Raw genomic sequence first — 19,836 nt, forward strand, 5'->3', positions numbered from 1 at the left:
AACTTGCCACGTTAAAAGTCACTGAGCTCTTCAGTAAAGACATTCTACTGCAAATGTTTGTATATGGAGATTGCATGGGTGTGAGCTCGATTTTATACACCAGTCAGTAATGAGTGTGGCTTGAATAGCCAAATTCACACATACTTTTGTAAATTTCTTCATTAAACTACTTTTAATGTCTAGAAATACCAACTTCAATGTTGGGAGTGAACTGTCAGTTTAATGAGGATACTTCCATGAAGAAGAGGTATTGGTTCTCAACATGTATTTACAAGTCTTCCATTAAATTGTACATAACATGATACAAACTCAGTACTCAGAAATGTACTCCTATTTACATGTGTAATTCTCAAGTCCCAAATCCTAACTTGAGATCTGTGCGTGTAACTGGAGTTTTTGAAAATCTTCCATTGACATCAATGGGCACTCAAGTCAAGTTAAGATTCAGACCTACATCTATTTCCATTTCTCAAGATGTCACATTATTACTGCACATGTTGTAAATCAATGATTTATATATACACACTAGAATACTGTTTTGGCGGCTCTATTGAAGCCACCATGCCTCCATCTTGGCACTCCCTCAATGTAAAAAATATATTTTGGAAGCTACAGAAATGAATTTAATAATTTCTAAATTTGTTTTTACCACAACTATTCTATTTCAGACACCTTATTGCATACTTTTACATTGTATTATGTGAGCTAAACATACAAATAAAATATAGAAAAACGTTTAAAGTATCTTTTTTTGAGATCACCAATGTTACTGTCCCAACAATAAACAAATATTTAAATACATGTCATTTTGTCCCTGAAACATTTAATTGAAATACTGTAGAATTCAATGTACTCTTGTGAAGGACTGCTCCAACTGGGGAGTGCCAAAATGGCCGACTGGAGGCTTTAAAGCCTGTCAATGGCCAACACATAGCATCTGCAATCCAGGGCTCATATACATCATTACTCTAAACTCCCGATTCAAATATCTGACCAATTAAGGAACTCTGATTTTCATATTTGATTTAACATTCATCTTTAGCATTATACAATTGAGCAGTTGAACATGATGCAAAGCAAAACATCTGAGATATTTGTGCCAATGAAAAATCAGAATATAACAGACTGAAAAAATATATCAGCTTGACGCTGGTTGTGTTCATAACAGGGTCAAATATGACGACATCAGATACAGTTCAAAAATACTAGCAAGGTTGCCCAAAGTTTATGCGCAAGATTTGTGGAATAAATACAAACATATGAAATCATTCAGATCATTTTCATCCAATATAACATGCCAAATTCCTGACAAACTATACAGAATCTACAGAGGTTGTGACTTGGTTTTGCTTGTAGCTCATCTTTGTCAGATCTTGTTCTGCAGACAAGAGTTTGCCTGGAAAAATAAATAAAGATTATCAGTTAAATAAACATACATTTACTAAAGATTAATTCATTAATATCTAACGTATAGATTCTTATTTTCTTGATCAAGCATGTTAATATGTTTCATGTGGGTTTGTCTGGGTTTAGGTCCTGTGGGCTTGACCAGCCCTAAACATAAATATCCCAAAAGTGAAATAGCTTCTTCAAGTGATTTAAACCACACACACACACGACAAGCCTGTTTTTGCCATTCGTCAAAAATAATCACAAATTTTGATTGAGCCTTAAATAGGGCTCTGTTCTAGGCCCTCTCCTATTCTCACTATACACCAAGTCACTTGGCTCTGTCAGAACCTCACATGGTCTCTCCTATCATTGCTATGCAGACGACACACAACTAATCTTCTCCTTTCCCCCTTCTGACGACCAGGTGGCGAATCGCATCTCTGCATGTTTGGCAGACATATCAGTGTGGATGACGGATCACCACCTCAAGCTGAACCTCGGCAAGACGGAGCTGCTCTTCCTCCCGGGGAAGGACTGCCCGTTCCATGATCTCGCCATCACAGCTGACAACTCCATTGTGTCCTCCTCCCAGAGCGCTAAGAACCTTGGTGTGATCCTGGACAACACCCTGTCGTTCTCAACCAACATCAAGGCGGTGGCCCGTTCCTGTAGGTTCATGCTCTACAACATCCGCAGAGTACGACCCTGCCTCACACAGGAAGCGGCGCAGGTCCTAATCCAGGCACTTGTCATCTCCCGTCTGGATTACTGCAACTCGCTGTTGGCTGGGCTCCCTGCCTGTGCCATTAAACCCCTTCAACTCATCCAGAACGCCGCAGCCCGTCTGGTGTTCAACCTTCCCAAGTTCTCTCACGTCACCCCGCTCCTCCGTTCTCTCCACTGGCTTCCAGTTGAAGCCCGCATCCGCTACAAGACCATGGTGCTTGCCTACGGAGCTGTGAGGGGAACGGCACCTCAGTACCTCCAGGCTCTGATCAGGCCCTACACCCAAACAAGGGCACTGCGTTCATCCACCTCTGGCCTGCTCGCCTCCCTACCACTGAGGAAGTACAGCTCCCGCTCAGCCCAGTCAAAACTGTTCGCTGCTCTGGCCCCCCCAATGGTGGAACAAACTCCCTCACGACGCCAGGACAGCGGAGTCAATCACCACCTTCCGGAGACACCTGAAACCCCACCTCTTTAAGGAATACCTAGGATAGGATAAGTATTCCCTCTCCCCCCCCCCCCTTTAAGATTTAGATGCACTATTGTAAAGTGACTGTTCCACTGGATGTCATAAGGTGAATGCACCAATTTGTAAGTCGCTCTGGATAAGAGCGTCTGCTAAATGACTTAAATGTAAATGTTAAATGTAACAGATCGCTCAATGAATTACCCACAATCTGAAGTGGGGAGAGGCAGCATTGTATAGGCCTCTTCCCATACAATATTGAGCCATAAAATTTAAGGCTATTATCAATATGATTTAAATGCACTGGGCAGGGCCACTAGAATGCAGGTGTGAGTCAATCTGTCACCTTTACTACCAAAGTAAATACAGTGGTATCAGTCACCATAAAAACAATGTGCCGGGTATCATTTCCAGGAAGTATCCCATATAAGCCTTAAGAGTGACATATAGTGTTATTAAGAATCAATGAATGATTGTAGAGCTTTGCTGGGCATGGGCATGCTGGGTATTGATCCAATATAATCTAATATTAAATAGCTAAAACAAACTGTTTTAAATGTTTTTAACTGGAAATATCCTCTGCCCACAGCAGGGTGTTAAGATGACACTTGACACAGTGAAGCCATATAGCCATATCTATTTCATTCTTAACTTCAAATAAATCTTAGCCATGATTGTGTTGCAAATGATTTGCATACATTCCTGCAATGTGATTACCTGACTGTTTCCTTTAACTCATTCCACCGTGTTGTGTATTTTGACAAGTTTGATGTATGTTTGTGCTCTGCTTGTATGTAATCTGCTGCAAACTAATTAAACCTCTGTACAGGACCAGGACATTTTAAATGATCAAAAAGTCAGTTGAAAGTGATATATATATATATATATATTGCTAAAAAAACAAGGCAACACTAAAATAACACATCCTAGATATGAATGAATGAAATATTCTTATTAAATACTTTTATTAAATATTCTTATTAAATATTCTTATTAAATAACCCTTTTCTTTACATAGTTGAATGTGCTGACAAAAATGATAAATGGAAATCAAATTTATCAACCCATGGAGGTCTGGATTTGGAGTCACACTCAAAATCAAAGTGGAAAACCACACTACAGGCTGATCCAACTTTGATGTAATGTCCTTATAACAAGTCAAAATGAGGCTAGTAGTGTGTGTGGCCTCCACGTGCCTGTATGACCTCCCTACAACACCTGGGCATGCTCCTGATGAGGTGGCGGATGGTCTCCTGAGGGATCTCAACCCAGACCTGGACTAAAGCATCCACCAATTCCTGGACAGTCTGTGGTGCAACGTGGCGTTGGTGGATGGAGCGAGACATGATGTCCCAGATGTGCTCAATTGGATTCAGGTCTGGGGAACGGGCGGGCCAGTCCATAGCATCAATGCCTTCCTCTTGCAGGAACTGCTGACACACTCCAACCACATGAGGTCTAGCATTGTCTTGTATTAGGAGGAACCCAGGGCCAACCGCACCAGCATATGGTCTCACAAGGGGTCTGAGGATCTCATCTCGGTACCTAATGGCAGTCAGGCTACCTCTGGCAAGCACATGGAGGGCTGTGCATCTCCCCAAAGAAATTCCACCCCACACCATGACTGACCCACCGCCAAACCGGTCATGCTGGAGGATGTTGCAGGCAGCAGAACATTCTCCACGGCGTCTCCAGACTGTCACGTCTGTCACATGTGCTCAGTGTGAACCTGCTTTCATCTGTGAAGAGCACAGGGCGCCAGTGGGCCCTCATACCACCCTCATGGAGTCTGTTTATGACCGTTTGAGCAGACACATGCACATTTGTTGCCTGCTGGAGGTCATTTTGCAGGGCTCTGGCAGTGCTCCTCCTGCTCCTCCTTGCACAAAGGTGGGGGTAGTGGTCCTGCTGCTGGGTTGTTGCCGTCCTACGGCCTCCTCCACGTCTCCTGATGTACTGGCCTGTCTCCTGGTAGCGCCTCCATGCTCTGGACACTACGCTGACAGATAACAGCAAACCTTCCTGCCACAGCTCGCATTGATGTGCCATCCTGGATGAGCTGCACTACCTGAGCCACTTGTGTTGGTTGTAGACTCCGTCTCATGCTACCACTAGAGTGAAAGCACCGCCAGCATTCAAAAGTGACCAAAACATCAGCCAGGAAGCATAGGAACTGAGAAATGGTCTGTGGTTATCACCTGCAGAACCACTCCTTTATTGGGGGTGTCTTGCTAATTGCCTATCATTTCCACCTGTTGTCTATTCCATTTGCACAACAGCATGCGAAATTTATTGTCAATCAGTGTTGCTTCCTTTGATTTCACAGAAGTGTGATTGACTTGGAGTTACATTGTGTTGTTTAAGTGTTCCCTGTATTTTTTTGGAGCAGTGTATATAATTCTTGCATTTTGACATAAATAATTGTAAAAGTAATTGTAGACCAGTATTATGTGGTTGAATTGATATGTATTACTAACAATAGCAATATGTTATTTCTATGTCACAGGTCAATGATATTTTAAGCCTTATTTTAGAGTGACATAACATTCACAACCAATCCAGAACGGTCTTACATTGTGGGTGTGTTAAAACCACCAAGGAGCTGTGTTGGGTTTAGGTACCTGTTGGTATGTCACCTCCACATCTTCCTGCTCAGGGGTTCACTATGTACATGCCAGTTTTTTTTCTTCTTTCGTGGGTCATCCTGCTGAGAGATGTAACTCAGTATCAGACAGATGCATTCATTTCAGAGATTACCATTTAAACACCCCTTCCTGTAATGTCTACCTTCAGATCATCCCAGCCACTCTAAACGTATGCAGAAATGGTACAGCCAAATTTAATTGCTAATCCAATATACTTAACACTCCCAGTACTCAAATATTTGGCTTAAAGTGTTTCACTCTGTCTTCTCAGTTTGCAGCTGTTGCCTTGATGTGGTTCTGTACCCACCCACAATGTTTTCCCCACTATATGGTTCTTTCCATCTGTGGCTAATGCAGATAAGCACCAGCTTTTGACAAAAAGTTGCACTTGAGTTCTTACATCCGGAAAACTAAAGTACTTTGATAACACATTTTACTCAGAGATAGGAAGGCCAAAGCCAAAAGGAAGGCCTCCCAGATGAAAGAGGAAGCTGAATGATCAAAATCTAAATCAATATTGTTCAAATTCTTATTTTATTGCTCAATATAAGTATTTTCAAAAGTACTGAGGGGGCCAGGTACATTGAATAAAGTTGTATTGTATTACACTAAATATTGTATTAGTAATATTAGCAGCTACATTCAACATTTTCAGAGCCAATGGCAGAAAAAGGCTATGTTGAGGTATACCACTGTAAGTATCTGGTCAGATGATCAGACTTCATGTTTAGAGGTGTTCTTACGATAGTCTCAATGGTCTTGCCATTGGGTTGCTCCTGTACAGGGGCTTGGGGGACATATGTGGGGAAAGAGTCCATGTTGGGGGTGCTCTTTTTTTCATGAGCGTATGGACCATCTGACCTTTTACAGCACCAGCGCACCACCTGTTGAGAAAGTAACGTATAAGAAAGCTATCAGACAGTGAGGAAAACTGTTGCCGTTCAAGTGTCACAAAATATATATTTTTTAGAATGTACACAAACTACCATGCAGGTTACTCACCATCATGATGAAGATGATAATGAGGAGCAGCAGGATGACAGCAGCTAACACCAACAGCGCAATGGCCCATCCCGGTACCCAGTCACTGAACCCACCACCATTATCCCTGGATGCTGCGTTGGCAGTTGTGCTAGATTTAGTTATGGTGCTTGACTGAGGCACGATGGAAGGCTTCAGCGGACGGTTGGTTAAACCACCAGATGGGGAGATGTTTGGTCTCTTACTGTTTTTTTCTGCGTCCACTGTCCCAGGTGAAGGACTGGCACCATGACTTGTGGTGGGTGGATGAATTGTATTAGTCTTGTAGTGTCCTCCTGAACCACCAGTTGTCATTGAAGATGACATATTTGTAGGACTGGATGTAGGGAGTGCACTATTGTTTCTCTTTCCAATGCCTTTAGTGGAGGGATCTTTCGTAATTGTAGATGGAGCCAATGGGGTGGAAGTTGTTGGAAATTTTGTTGTTGTAGTTGAAGCCAATGGGGTGGAATTTGTTGGAATTTTCATAGTTGTATTTGTAGCCAATGGGGAGGAAGTTGCTGGAATTTTCATAGTTGTATTTTTAGACAATAGAGTGGTTGTTGGAATTGTCGCAGTTATATTTGGAGCCAATGAGGTGAATTTTGTAGGAATTTTTGTAGAAGTAGTTAGAGCCAATGGAGTGGAATTTGTAGGAATGTTTATAGTTGTAGTTAGAGCCAATGGAGTGGAATTTGTAGAAATATTCATAGAAGTAGTTAGAACCAATGGAGTTGAATTTGTAGGAATGTTAATAGTTGTATTTAGAGCCAATGTGGTGGAATTTGTTGGAATTTTCATCGTTGTATTTGTCGCAGTTATATTTGGAGCCAATGAGGTGAATTTTGTAGGAATTTTTGTAGAAGTAGTTAGAGCCAATGGAGTGGAATTTGTAGGAATGTTTATAGATGTAGTTAGAGCCAATGGAGTGGAATTTGTAGAAATATTCGTAGAAGTAGTTAGAACCAATGGAGTTGAATTTGTAGGAATGTTAATAGTTGTATTTAGAGCCAATGTGGTGGAAGTTGTTGGAATTTTCATAGTTGTATTTGGAGCCAATAGGGTGGAAGTTGATGGAATTTTCATAGTTGTATTTGTAGCCAATGGTGTGGTTGTTGGTGGGTTAGTAGTGGTTGCAGTCATGTGAGTTATTGTTGTAGTGGGTGTGGTGGGGGTGATTATGGTTGAGGTGGGGGTGGTTATGGTTGAGGTTGGAGCCACAACTGTTTCTGCTGAAAAGAGAAAGGGGGAAATCACTCAGGTAAAAAAAACTCTGAGTAATGATGTAATATTACATTATGATGTCTTACATTCAATATAATTTGTATCTATCTGGAGAAGGGCAGAAGGATTGGCATCGATATAATCCAGGAAATCAAACTTGACCACAAATCCATTGATAAGCGTTGTGTTGAAAACTATGTCAGTGTTTGCTATCACTGATCCATTTCTGTAAAAGATAAGATTCAGAAAATTAAGAATGTTAGATGATACAGTATAATAACTTATCCTCACCCAACCTTGACCAGGTGGAGGTGGGCACGTCTTGTATACCAGAAGATCACAGCCATTTTCATGTTTTTATTTTGTTTCAAAGTTTGATATGGCTGTTTAAAACACTACCACAACCCACCAAAACTTAACCTAAAGGTAATTTCGACATTGAAGCTATACATTTGACAAGTTTACATAGTTTAGACGAGGCAAGTCATTCCAATTCATAATTTCATGTTTCAGTCTGTCATGGACCGATATAAATGCAGTGAGTTTATAATTTAGTTACATATCCTCTCAAAAGCTGATCTAAAGGACCCAGGTGACTTAGTCCAGCTTACTTTACCTGAAAGTCATTGTTGCAACGCCCTCATAAGTGGATGCTGTTCCGGATGTAGGAGACTTGTAGGCATCAGCAAGCTGAAAAATACTCAATTATGTCACAATTTTCATCATTGTCATGAGACCACTTATAGAGATAATTCCTGCTGTGATAATATTGTAAGTAAGTCAGCCTTTTCTGAGCCAGAACGGCACATAGGCCCGTGCTGTGGTATAGTTTATATAGTGGTGTTGTTTAAATCAAGGCATGGTTCTCAATCTTACCAGTTGGCTGACCTCACCATACAATTTCTTGTAGTCCTCGGAATTTGGATTCAATAGGGAGTCATTGAAGACCCGATTGGTGATCTTTATGTCCATCTGGAATACCATTTTGTTTGTTGGGGTGGTGCTCATACCTGCTGGAGTGACTGAGTAGGGCACTGACAGGGAACCTGTGGCAAGCAGAAATATACACCTTATTCAAGTGGATAATTTAAGGCTATGAGTGTAACATGGACTTCTATAGCCTTCATCTTGGGAATCAGAGGATTTTTGAGGTAGCCTAAAGTACTAACAGATGTAGGATCTTCAATTGAGCCAGTTTTCTACAGCAGGAAAATCTGCAGCAACAGAAAATGTGAATTATGTGGATTATAACCAATTGACAATTTCTATAAGAGTTGATACATTTTTCATTATGGCAAATCAGGTCTGACATAAAGGGAAATGAGTAACTTTAGAAGCCTTTTTAAACATGGAAAATTCACGACAAATGTGCATTTCCTGCCGTGCAGGAAAATTGTCAGCAGCAAAAGAGTGATCAAATTAATATCCTATCTCTGTAGCACACACAGAGCTGTTGGCTGTATAGTTTGAGATTCCAATGGATTCAACGTCGGGTATAAATGAGTGTTATGATTAGAAAAGATTCCTCTCAAGACCTTTACAAGCCAGAATGATAAATACAACTATATTTTAACTTACTTTACCTGTTGTCCGTGTAAAGTAAGTTCAAATCTAATTTTATTTAACATTCTGGCTTGTAGACGTTGTAAGTGGAATCTTTATACTCCTGCTTCAAATCATAATTTATGCCCAATGTAGAATTCAATTCAATATCGGGTCTTCAGGCTAGGTTTGAGAGTGTATATAAAAGTAATACAGTGAGCAAATCTGGTGGCCCATTAGGGAACATAACAATCATAATGGAGTATCAGCTACTCATAAAGGTGTGGAATTAATTTGGTTTAATCTTTAGCTTTAGATTACTCTATCTACATCAGACATCAATTGAAGTACAATACCCCCCTCAAAAGTGTTAACACTTTGCTAATTAGTTCTTGCAGGACACTCGTGGAGTTCTGACTGTAGAGAATACTCTTGAGCGATTCCATAACTGTCATTATTATGCAAGCCATTTAGGGTTGGAAACCCAGTATACAATGTCCATTGTCCTTTCAGCTCAAATTAGTCAAAACCAAAGTAGATCGAGTTGAATTATGGATATATTTCAAAATAATAGTATTATCATGTCACAGAAAGTAGGGCATCTTTTCCCACTCAAAATCAATCAAGTACACCTGAATCACCAGTTGGGTCAAATTATAGCCTGTCTACTTTGTTATCTAATAGACATTTCATAGTCATCGCAATATATACTTGTGCTTTGAGTTGGCGCTAGGGACACAATCATTTGATCTGCTGGTCTTTCTGAATGTCGGTAAGTGCCATTGAATACACATTCTTCAAAAATAGACAGTGAAGGAAGGTGGTTTACTGAATCAAGCAGATATATTATTAATAACATTATAGGCCTACTATACAAAATGTGTACAGATAGATATACTTTTATATATCATACGCTAATATATAAAATAATATACAGTTGAAGTCAGAAGTTTTCATACACTTAGGTTGGAGTCCACTCCACAAATTACTTGTTAAAATCTCTTAAGGAAGCTGCAGCTTTTTGTTACAAATCGTGCAACATTTCAGCGCCCTGCTACTCATGCCAGGAATATAGTATATGCATATGATTAGTATGTGTGGATAGAAAACACTCAGACGTATCTAAAACTGGTTAAATCACGGCTGTGACTATAACAGAACGTGCGTTTCATCGAAAAGTGCAGGAAAATCTGATCACTGAAAATGGAAAAATATATCCATTTGCAACTTCAACCAATTGTTAAAAGTGACCCCCATTAAATGGAGCCGAGGTTGCAATACCTACATCTTCCACACGATGTCAACAGTCTTGTCATTTGCCTACTATTTTTTTCTTGGTCAAACAGATATAGGGCAGAGCAGTTCTTCCGGTCTCCAACCGGATATTTTGGTTGAGATTTACCCGGACATTATTTCCAGACGCACAGCTATAGAATATAATTCGCCTCGTGATCAATTTGATCGCTTATTAACGTTTACTAATACCTAATGTTGCATTACAGAAGTATTTCGAAGTGTTTTGTGAAAGTTTATCGTCAACTTTTTTAATTTTAAAAAATGACGTTACGTTAAAAAACGCTATTTTTTTCGTTGATCACACACTCTTCATAGATCGATATCTAGGCTATATATGGACCGATTTAATCGAAAAAAAGACCCAATAGTGATTATGGGACATCTAGGAGTGCGATCAAAGAAGATGGTCAAAGGTAATGAATGTTTTATATTTTATTTGTGCGGTTTGTGTAGCGGCGACTATGCTAATTATTTTGTTTACGTCCCCTGCGGGTCTTTTGGGGTGTTACATGCTATCAGATAATAGCTTCTCATGCTTTCACCGAAAAGCATTTTACAAATCTGACTTGGTGGATAGATTCACAACGAGTGTAGCTTTAATTCACTACCTTGAATGTGTATTTTAATGAAAGTTTAATGACAGTTTGAGTTTTAACTAAAAAACTATAGATGGCGCTCTGAAACTCCGCTGAGTGATGTTCCTGCCAGGGAACTGTATTCTGCTACTTCCTTAGGAAGTTTTAACAAACTATAGTTTTGGCAAGTTGATAAGGACATCTACTTTGTGCCTGCAATTGGTTACACAGATTATTTCACTGTATCACCATTTCAGTTGGTCAGAAGTTTACATACATTAAGTTGGCTGTGCCTTTAAGCACCTTGGAAAATTGCTTCTGATAGGCTAATTGACATCATTTGAGTCAATTGGCGGTGTACCTATGGATGTATTTCAAGGACTACCTTCAAACTCAGTGCCTCAATAGTACGCAAGTATGAACACTATGAGACCACACAGCCGTCATACTGCTCAGGAAGGAGACACGTTGTCTCCTAGAGATGAACGTACGTTGGCGCGTAAAGTGCAAATCAATGCCGGAATATCAGCAAATATCCTTGTTCTTTGCTGATGCTGGATGCTGGAGGAAACAGTTACAAAAGTATCTATGTCAGGCGGTGGGTGTAGCTGGTGCATGAAGTCAGGCGCAGGAGAGCAGAGATGAGTGAACAACGCACTTTACCTAAGAAATAGCACAAGTAACAATACCAATGTGCAAACAAAATAACGGTTGCCACAAAGCACGGGTGAAAACAGCACCTGGAAAAAAACAGCCGGAAACGTGCTGACCTGAACAATAGACAATCACACACAAATACATTGGGGAAACAGAGGGTTAAATACATGACTGGTTTGTTGGCGGAAGTCTTGACAATATCCCCAGTAAAACGAGTCCTAGATCAACATAACCTGAAAGGCCTCTCAGTAAGGAAGAAGCCACTGCTCCAAAACTGCCATAAAAAAAACAGACTATGGTTTGTGTGTTAATAACATTTAGACTACGTTACCCAGCAGGCTATGCGGGTTGGGCATTTGGTTGAAGAATGCCTTGCATGGCTAAAACAAGGAGTTTTCTAGCTGAAGTATATGTTCATTAAAATAGTTATACCTACGCCCCGGTTTGTCATTATATAAGTAACAATCATAACATGGTATCAGATTGGTAGTTGCTATGACGAGACAGATAAAAGAAAGGAGTAAACTCCGCAAATTTCCACGACAAAAATGTAACATTCTAAGACAAGTGATGTGAGTCGGTTAAGATGCAAGGTTGCATGAGTGAGAGTGACAGCAGCGAGAGTGAGGCTGCATTGGAATCTGTTGACGAGCAAGTTGATGAGCAACATACTGAAGTAAGAGAAATGGACAAAACAGACTCACTAGTGAAAGACAATCCTGTCTGTGGCATACTTGATAATGGACTCAAGGAGAGATTGCTGTGTGAGCAAGATTTAACTTTGGATAAAGCAGTGAATGTGTCGAGCAGCTGAAACCACCAGAGCACAAGCGAAAGTGCTGCCCAGGGATGAGGTGTCAGTGCATGCAATAAAAAGAGGAGCACCACACACAACGCCTAACAAAACAAAAATAAGCGAAAGAGAGAAATCAAAACTACATGGAAAATGTGGATTTATCCACAAGCCAAAAAAAATTGCCCTGCATATGACAAATCATGTAACAACTGTGGGAAAAAATAATAATTTCTCAAAATGCTGCAAAGCTTAGGCTACAAAGAAAAAGGTCCACACAGACAAGGAGGAGAATTTAGTTGATTCTGGAAATATGCAATGCAGTAAAAGCTGAATGGATTGTGCCATTGACTGAATGAAATTATAATGACATTCAAGCTTGATACTGGAGCACAGGTAAACCTGTTGTCGCTGGATGACTACAGAACACTGAAAGTTGCAGGCTTGTTTTCGAATTGCTGTGCGTTTTGTTGCCAACCTATTTTGCTACCTGACAACTTTACGGGTTTCACTTTTTAATTACCGTTCATATATTAATTTTTTCCTCGACTTTTTCACTCCGGACGCTTTATCTGGACACGATTCGTCAGGACCTCCAACAGCCGAAGCTAAGTAGTAACATTAACATGATGCCTTCTAATTGCAGCCGCTGTGCTCGCCTTACGGCGAGGATAGCTGTACTGCAAGCCCAGCTTCAGACGCAATCGTTAGGCAAGGGTAATTTCAGTGTAGGAAAGGATGAAACAGCGTCTGTGCCACCAGTAAGTACAGATAGTAGTATAAATCCCCTGGCACAGTCCCCGCAGCCGGACAACTTTCTCACGGTTTCTGGAAGGAAATGCTGTAGGAACGCTCAACCGGTGTCGCTCATTCAGCAGACAGAAACTTTCAACCGGTTCTCCCCATTAAGCAGCGGGTCGGTGTCAGAGGCCGAGTCTTCTCTGGTCTCTACTCCTCCCGTTACGGGGTCTGAGACGCCGAAGCTTCCCACCATTAGCTCTGACAAATTGAAAACTCTAGTCATTGGCGACTCCATTACCCGCAGTATTAGACTTAAAGCGAATCATCCAGCGATCATACACTGTTTACCCGGGGGCAGGGCTACCGACGTTAAGGCTAATCTGAAGATGGTGCTGGCTAAAGCTAAAACTGGCGAGTGTAGAGAGTATAGAGATATTGTTATCCACGTCAGCACCAACGATGTTAGGATGAAACAGTCAGAGATCACCAAGCGCAACATAGCTTCTGCGTGCATATCAGCTAGAAAGATGTGTCGGCATCGAGTAATTGTCTCTGGCCCCCTCCCAGTTAGGGGGAGTGATGAGCTCTACAGCAGAGTCTCACAACTCAATCGCTGGTTGAAAACTGTTTTCTGCCCCTCCCAAAAGATAGAATTTGTAGATAATTGGCCCTCTTTCTGGGACTCGCCCACAAACAGGACCAAGCCTGAAACATGGCTTAAGCCTGATGAATTTACTGTGTTAAATGAGGCCTCACCTCCTGGCTACACTAGTGACCATATCCCCCGTGCATCCCGCAAAGGCGGAGGTGTTGCTAACATTTACGATAGCAAATTTCAATTTACAAAAAAAAAAATGACGTTTTCGTCTTTTGAGCTTCTAGTCATGAAATCTATGCAGCCTACTCAATCACTTTTTATAGCTACTGTTTACAGGCCTCCTGGGCCATATACAGCGTTTCTCACTGAGTTCCCTGAATTCCTATTAGACCTTGTAGTCATTGCAGATAATATTCTAATCTTTGGTGACTTTAATATTCACATGGAAAAGTCCACAGACCCACTCCAAAAGGCTTTTGGAGCCATCATCGACTCAGTGGGTTTTGTCCAACATGTCTCTGGACCCACTCACTCTCACAGTCATACGCTGGACCTAGTTTTGTCCCATGGAATAAATGTTGTGGATCTTAATGTTTTTCCTCATAATCCTGGACTATCGGACCACCATTTTATTACGTTTGCAATTGCAACAAATAATCTGCTCAGACCCCAACCAAGGAACATCAAAAGTCGTGCTATAAATTCACAGACAACACAAAGATTCCTTGATGCCCTTCCAGACTCCCTCTGCCTACCCAAGGACGCCAGAGGACAAAAATCCGTTAACCACCTAACTGAGGATCTCAATTTAACCTTGCGCAATACCCTAGATGCAGTTGCACCCCTAAAAACTAAAAAAATGTCTCATAAGAAACTAGCTCCCTGGTACACAGAAAATACCCGAGCTCTGAAGCAAGCTTCCAGAAAATTGGAACGGAAATGGCGCCACACCAAACTGGAAGTCTTCCGACTAGCTTGGAAGGATGGTACCGTGCAGTACCGAAGAGCCCTTACTGCTGCTCGATCGTCCTATTTTTCTAACTTAATTGAGGAAAATAAGAACAATCCGAAATTCCTGATACTGTGGCAAAGCTAACTAAAAAGCAGCATTCCCCAAGAGAGGATGACTTGCACTTTAGCAGTGATAAATTCATGAACTTCTTTGAGGAAAAGATTATGATTATTAGAAAGCAAATTACGGGCTCCTCTTTAAACCTGCGTATTCCTCCAAACCTCAGTTGTCCTGAGTCTGCACAACTCTGCCAGGACCTAGGATCAAGAGAGACGCTCAAGTGTTTTAGTACTATATCTCTTGACACAATGATGAAAATAATCATGGCCTCTAAACCTTCAAGCTGTATACTGGACCCTATTCCAACTAAACTACTGAAAGAGCTGCTTCCTGTGCTTGGCCCTCCTATGTTGAACATAATAAACGGCTCTCTATCCACTGGATGTGTACCAAACTCACTAAAAGTGGCAGTAATAAAGCCTCTCTTGAAAAAGCCAAACCTTGACCCAGAAAATATAAAAAACTATCGGCCTATATCGAATCTTCCATTCCTCTCAAAGATTTTAGAGAAGGCTGTTGCGCAGCAACTCACTGCCTTCCTGAAGACAAACAATGTATACGAAATGCTTCAGTCTGGTTTTAGACCCCATCATAGCACTGAGACGGCACTTGTGAAGGTGGTAAATTACATTTTGATGGCATCGGACCGAGGCTCTGCATCTGTCCTCGTGCTCCTAGACCTTAGTGCTGCTTTTGATACCATCGATCACCACATTCTTTTGGAGAGATTGGAAACCCAAATTGGTCTACACGGACATGTTCTGGCCTGGTTTAGGTCTTATCTGTCGGAAAGATATCAGTTTGTCTCTGTGAATGGTTTGTCCTCTGACAAATCAACGGTACATTTCGGTGTTCCTCAAGGTTCTGTTTTAGGACCACTATTGTTTTCACTATATATTTTACCTCTTGGGGATGTTATTCGAAAACATAATGTAAACTTTCACTGCTATGCGGATGACACACAGCTGTACATTTCAATGAAACATGGTGAAGCCCCAAAATTGCCCTCGCTAGAAGCATGTGTTTCAGACATAAGGAAGTGGATGGCTGCAAACTTTCTACTATTAAACTCGGACAAAACAGAGATGCTTGTTCTAGGTCCCAAGAAACAAAGAGATCTTCTGTTGAATCTGTCAATGAATCTTAATGGTTGTACAGTCGTCTCAAATAAAACTGTGAAGGACCTCGGTGTTACTCTGGACCCTGATCTCTCTTTTGAAGAACATATCAAGACCATTTCGAGGACAGCTTTTTTCCATCTACGTAACATTGCAAAAATCAGAAACTTTCTGTCCAAAAATGATGCAGAAAAATTAATCCATGCTTTTGTCACTTCTAGGTTAGACTACTGCAATGCTCTATTTTCCGGCTACCCGGATAAAGCACTAAATAAACTTCAGTTAGTGCTAAATACGGCTGCTAGAATCCTGACTAGAACCAAAAAATTTGATCATATTACTCCAGTGCTAGCCTCTCTACACTGGCTTCCTGTCAAAGCAAGGGCTGATTTCAAGGTTTTACTGCTAACCTACAAAGCATTACATGGGCTTGCTCCTACCTACCTCTCTGATTTGGTCCTGCCGTACATACCTATACGTACGCTACGGTCACAAGACGCAGGCCTCCTAATTGTCCCTAGAATTTCTAAGCAAACAGCTGGAGGCAGGGCTTTCTCCTATAGAGCTCCATTTTTATGGAACGGTCTGCCTACCCATGTCAGAGACGCAAACTCGGTCTCAACCTTTAAGTCTTTACTGAAGACTCATCTCTTCAGTGGGTCATATGATTGAGTGTAGTCTGGCCCAGGAGTGGGAAGGTGAACGGAAAGGCTCTGGAGCAACGAACCGCCCTTGCTGTCTCTGCCTGGCCGGTTCCCCTTTTTCCACTGGGATTCTCTGCCTCTAACCCTGTTACGGGGCTGAGTCACTGGCTTGCTGGGGCTCTCTCGTGCCGTCCCTGGGGGGGTGCGTCACCTGGGTGGGTTGATTCATTGATGTGGTCGGCCTGTCTGGGTTTCCTCCCCCCTTGGGTTGTACCGTGTCGGAGATCTTTGTGGGCTATACTCGGCCTTGTCTCAGGATGGTAAGTTGGTGGTTGAAGATTTCCCTCTAGTGGTGTGGGGGCTGTGCTTTGGCAAAGTGGGTGGGGTTATATCCTTCCTGTTTGGCCCTGTCCGGGGGTGTCCTCGGATGGGGCCACAGTGTCTCCTGACCCCTCCTGTCTCAGCCTCCAGTATTTATGCTGCAGTAGTTTATGTGTCGGGGGGCTAGGGTCAGTTTGTTTATCTGGAGTACATCTCCTGTCCTATTCGGTGTCCTGTGTAAATCTAAGTGTGCGTTCTCTAATTCTCTCCTTCTCTCTTTCTTTCTCTCTCTCGGAGGACCTGAGCCCTAGGACCATGCCCCAGGACTACCTGACATGATGACTCCTTGCTGTCCCCAGTCCACCTGGCCATGCTGCTGCTCCAGTTTCAACTGGCCTGGGCCCTAGGACCATGTCCCAGGACTACCTGACATGATGACTCCTTGCTGTCCCCAGTCCACCTGGCCATGCTGCTGCTCCAGTTTCAACTGACCTGAGTCCTAGGACCATGCCCCAGGACTACCTGACATGATGACTCCTTGCTGTCCCCAGTCCATCTGGCCATGCTGCTGCTCCAGTTTCAACTGTTCTGCCTTACTATTATTTGACCATGCTGGTCATTTATGAACATTTGAACATCTTGGCCATGTTCTGTTATAATCTCCACCCGGCACAGCCAGAAGAGGACTGGCCACCCCACATATACTCTCTCTAATTCTCTCTTTCTTTCTCTCTCTCGGAGGACCTGAGCCCAAGGACCGTGCCCCAGGACGACCTGACATGATGACTCCTTGCTGTCCCCAGTCCACCTGACTGTGCTGCTGCTCCAGTTTCAACTGTTCTGCCTTGTTATTATTCGACCATGCTGGTCATTTTTGAACATTTGAACATCTTGGCCATGTTCTGTTATAATCTCCACCTGGCACAGCCAGAAGAGGACTGGCCACCCCACATAGCCTGGTTCCTCTCTAGGTTTCTTCCTAAGTTTTGGCCTTTCTAGGGAGTTTTTCCTAGCCACCGTGCTTCTACACCTGCATTGCTTGCTGTTTGGGGTTTTAGGCTGGGTTTCTGTACAGCACTTTGAGATATCAGCTGATGTACGAAGGGCTATATAAATAAATTTGATTTGATTTGATATGCCCCGGTTTATCATTATATAAGGAACAAACATAACACTTTGCACCTGCACATGGGGACAAAGATTGCACTTTCTGGAGAAATGTCCTCTGGTCTGATGAAACAAAAATAGAACTGTTTGGCCATAATGACCATCCTTATGTTAGGAGGAAAAAGGGGGAGGCTTGCAAACCGAAGAACACCATCCCAACCGTGAAGCACGGGGGTGGCAGCATCATGTTGTGGGGGTGCTTTGCTGCAGGGGGGACTGGTGCACTTCACAAAATAGATGGCATCATGAAGAAAAGTATGTGGATATATTGAAGCAACATATCAAGACATCAGTCAGGAAGTTAAAGCTTGGTCGCGAATGGGTCGCGAATGACCCCAAGCATACTTCCAAAGTTGTGGCAAAATAGCTTAAGGACAACAAAGTCAAGGTACTGGAGTGGCTATCACAAAGCCCCGACCTCAATCCCATAGTAAATGTGTGGGCAGAACTGAAAAAGCGTGTGCGAGCAAGGAGGCCTACAAACCTGACTCAGTTACACCAGCTCTGTCAGGAGGAATGGGCCAAAATTCACCCAACTTATTGTGGGAAGCTTGTGGAAGGCTACCCAAAACGTTTGACCCAAGTTAAACAATTTAAAGGCAATGCTAACAAATACTAATTGAGTGTATGTAAACTTCTGACCCACTGGGAATGTGATGAAAGAAATAAAATCTGAGATAAATCATTCTCTCTCTATTCTGACATTTCGCATTCTTAAAATAAAGTTGTGATTCTAACTGACCTAAGACAGGGAATTTGTACTAGGCTTGTGAATTTTTGAAGGGTGAAAAACTGAGTTTAAATGTATTTGGCTAAGGTGTATGTAAACTTCCGACTTCAACTGTATAATAGTGGTACAGTATATTGAAATTGATAGACAAACATATTAAATAACTATAATTGAAGGGATTGATTACTTCAAAATCAGTCTGTAAGACACTTAAACATCTCATAAAATGTGATTTTCCTGTCATTTAAGTACTACCCAAGTACCCATATAGTGTGCATCAGGTTTTTGAAAGAGATTGCATTGTAAAATCAATATAATTTCTTAATACTAAGGTATACAATATATATATATATATATATATATATATGTGTGTGTATTATTGATAATATGTACATTACCAAATAGTTACAATTCCTCCAACTTCAAGCCTTTTTCCATAAAGCAAAAATAATGTTGCACCTACTTAATGCAGTTAAACTGGATGCATTTTCTTACCCGAGATGGCAAATATTAAGATGCACTGTGTAATCCTCAAATGGTTAGCTGAAGGTAGTACCATCTTGATGGGTAAAATCTGGCTATTTAAACAAATTCAACGAAATGTATGATACAAACGATTTAACTTCTCAAGTATGGAGTTTAATGGTGAGATGTAGTTTGTCATCTGCAGGGTGAGGTACCAGTCTTTTATCTGGGGCCACCTACGTCAGGTGTGACTCGACAGGAGCCGCGTGAGTCTGAGGCTGGGCCGTGCTTAAAGAAATTGTGAGATGTGAATCACAGCTCAACTCTGATTGCTTCGGTGATTCATGAGGTGAACCCATTTGGATCTGAAAAAACGGAATATCTTTATTTGGGCGAGGGTTCATGTCCTGACACTTGTGTAAAACATCGGCTGGGCTGCATTAACTTAATAATACAATGGGAAATGGCTTAATAGTTGTATTAGCTCTGGATAACACTATTAAATACAATTTTAGACTGAAGAGAGCAGAAGGCATGCAATTGAGACTTGAGAGTGCTAACCAAATGGACGTTTTTCCAATACACTGTACTCTGACTTTGTGTTTTCTCAGACTAAATCAGCATTTTCATTAGTTCGATCAAAA

The 19,836-nt window shown here is 41.6% G+C and overlaps 1 protein-coding gene across 3 annotated transcripts; it reads right to left on the reverse strand.

The window, feature by feature from the left end:
- Window positions 1-1,203: 1,203 nt before the first annotated feature.
- On the reverse strand, window positions 1,204-19,406 carry LOC124012633 (mucin-5AC-like). Of its 3 annotated transcripts, XM_046326474.1 has the most exons (9): window positions 19,223-19,406; window positions 8,350-8,519; window positions 8,090-8,163; window positions 7,560-7,699; window positions 7,265-7,481; window positions 6,232-7,024; window positions 5,973-6,113; window positions 5,206-5,291; window positions 1,204-1,396 (listed from the first exon to the last, which is right to left on the reverse strand). In XM_046326474.1, exons 1-8 carry the CDS (start codon window positions 19,284-19,286, stop codon window positions 5,217-5,219), a joined length of 1,674 nt encoding a protein of 557 aa, XP_046182430.1. In that variant the 5' UTR covers window positions 19,287-19,406; the 3' UTR covers window positions 1,204-1,396; window positions 5,206-5,216. The 3 variants fall into 3 exon arrangements, with proteins under 3 accessions (XP_046182430.1, XP_046182429.1, XP_046182428.1); XM_046326473.1 differs by having other exon boundaries at window positions 5,206-5,288; window positions 6,232-7,481; XM_046326472.1 differs by having other exon boundaries at window positions 6,232-7,481.
- Window positions 19,407-19,836: the final 430 nt, after the last annotated feature.

The sequence above is a fragment of the Oncorhynchus gorbuscha genome, linkage group LG24 (assembly GCF_021184085.1).
Source record: "Oncorhynchus gorbuscha isolate QuinsamMale2020 ecotype Even-year linkage group LG24, OgorEven_v1.0, whole genome shotgun sequence".
Lineage (NCBI taxonomy): Eukaryota > Metazoa > Chordata > Actinopteri > Salmoniformes > Salmonidae > Oncorhynchus > Oncorhynchus gorbuscha.

Coding starts and splice junctions, on each gene's coding strand:
- LOC124012633 (XM_046326472.1), bottom strand. CDS start 19,286: ATGGTACTACCTTCAGCTAACCATTTGAGGATTACACAGTGCATCTTA. Junction 8,164..8,349: donor ATGGTGAGGTCAGCCAACTG/GTAAGATTGAGA, acceptor AGTATTTTTCAG/CTTGCTGATGCCTACAAGTC. Junction 7,700..8,089: donor GTTGCAACAATGACTTTCAG/GTAAAGTAAGCT, acceptor TATCTTTTACAG/AAATGGATCAGTGATAGCAA.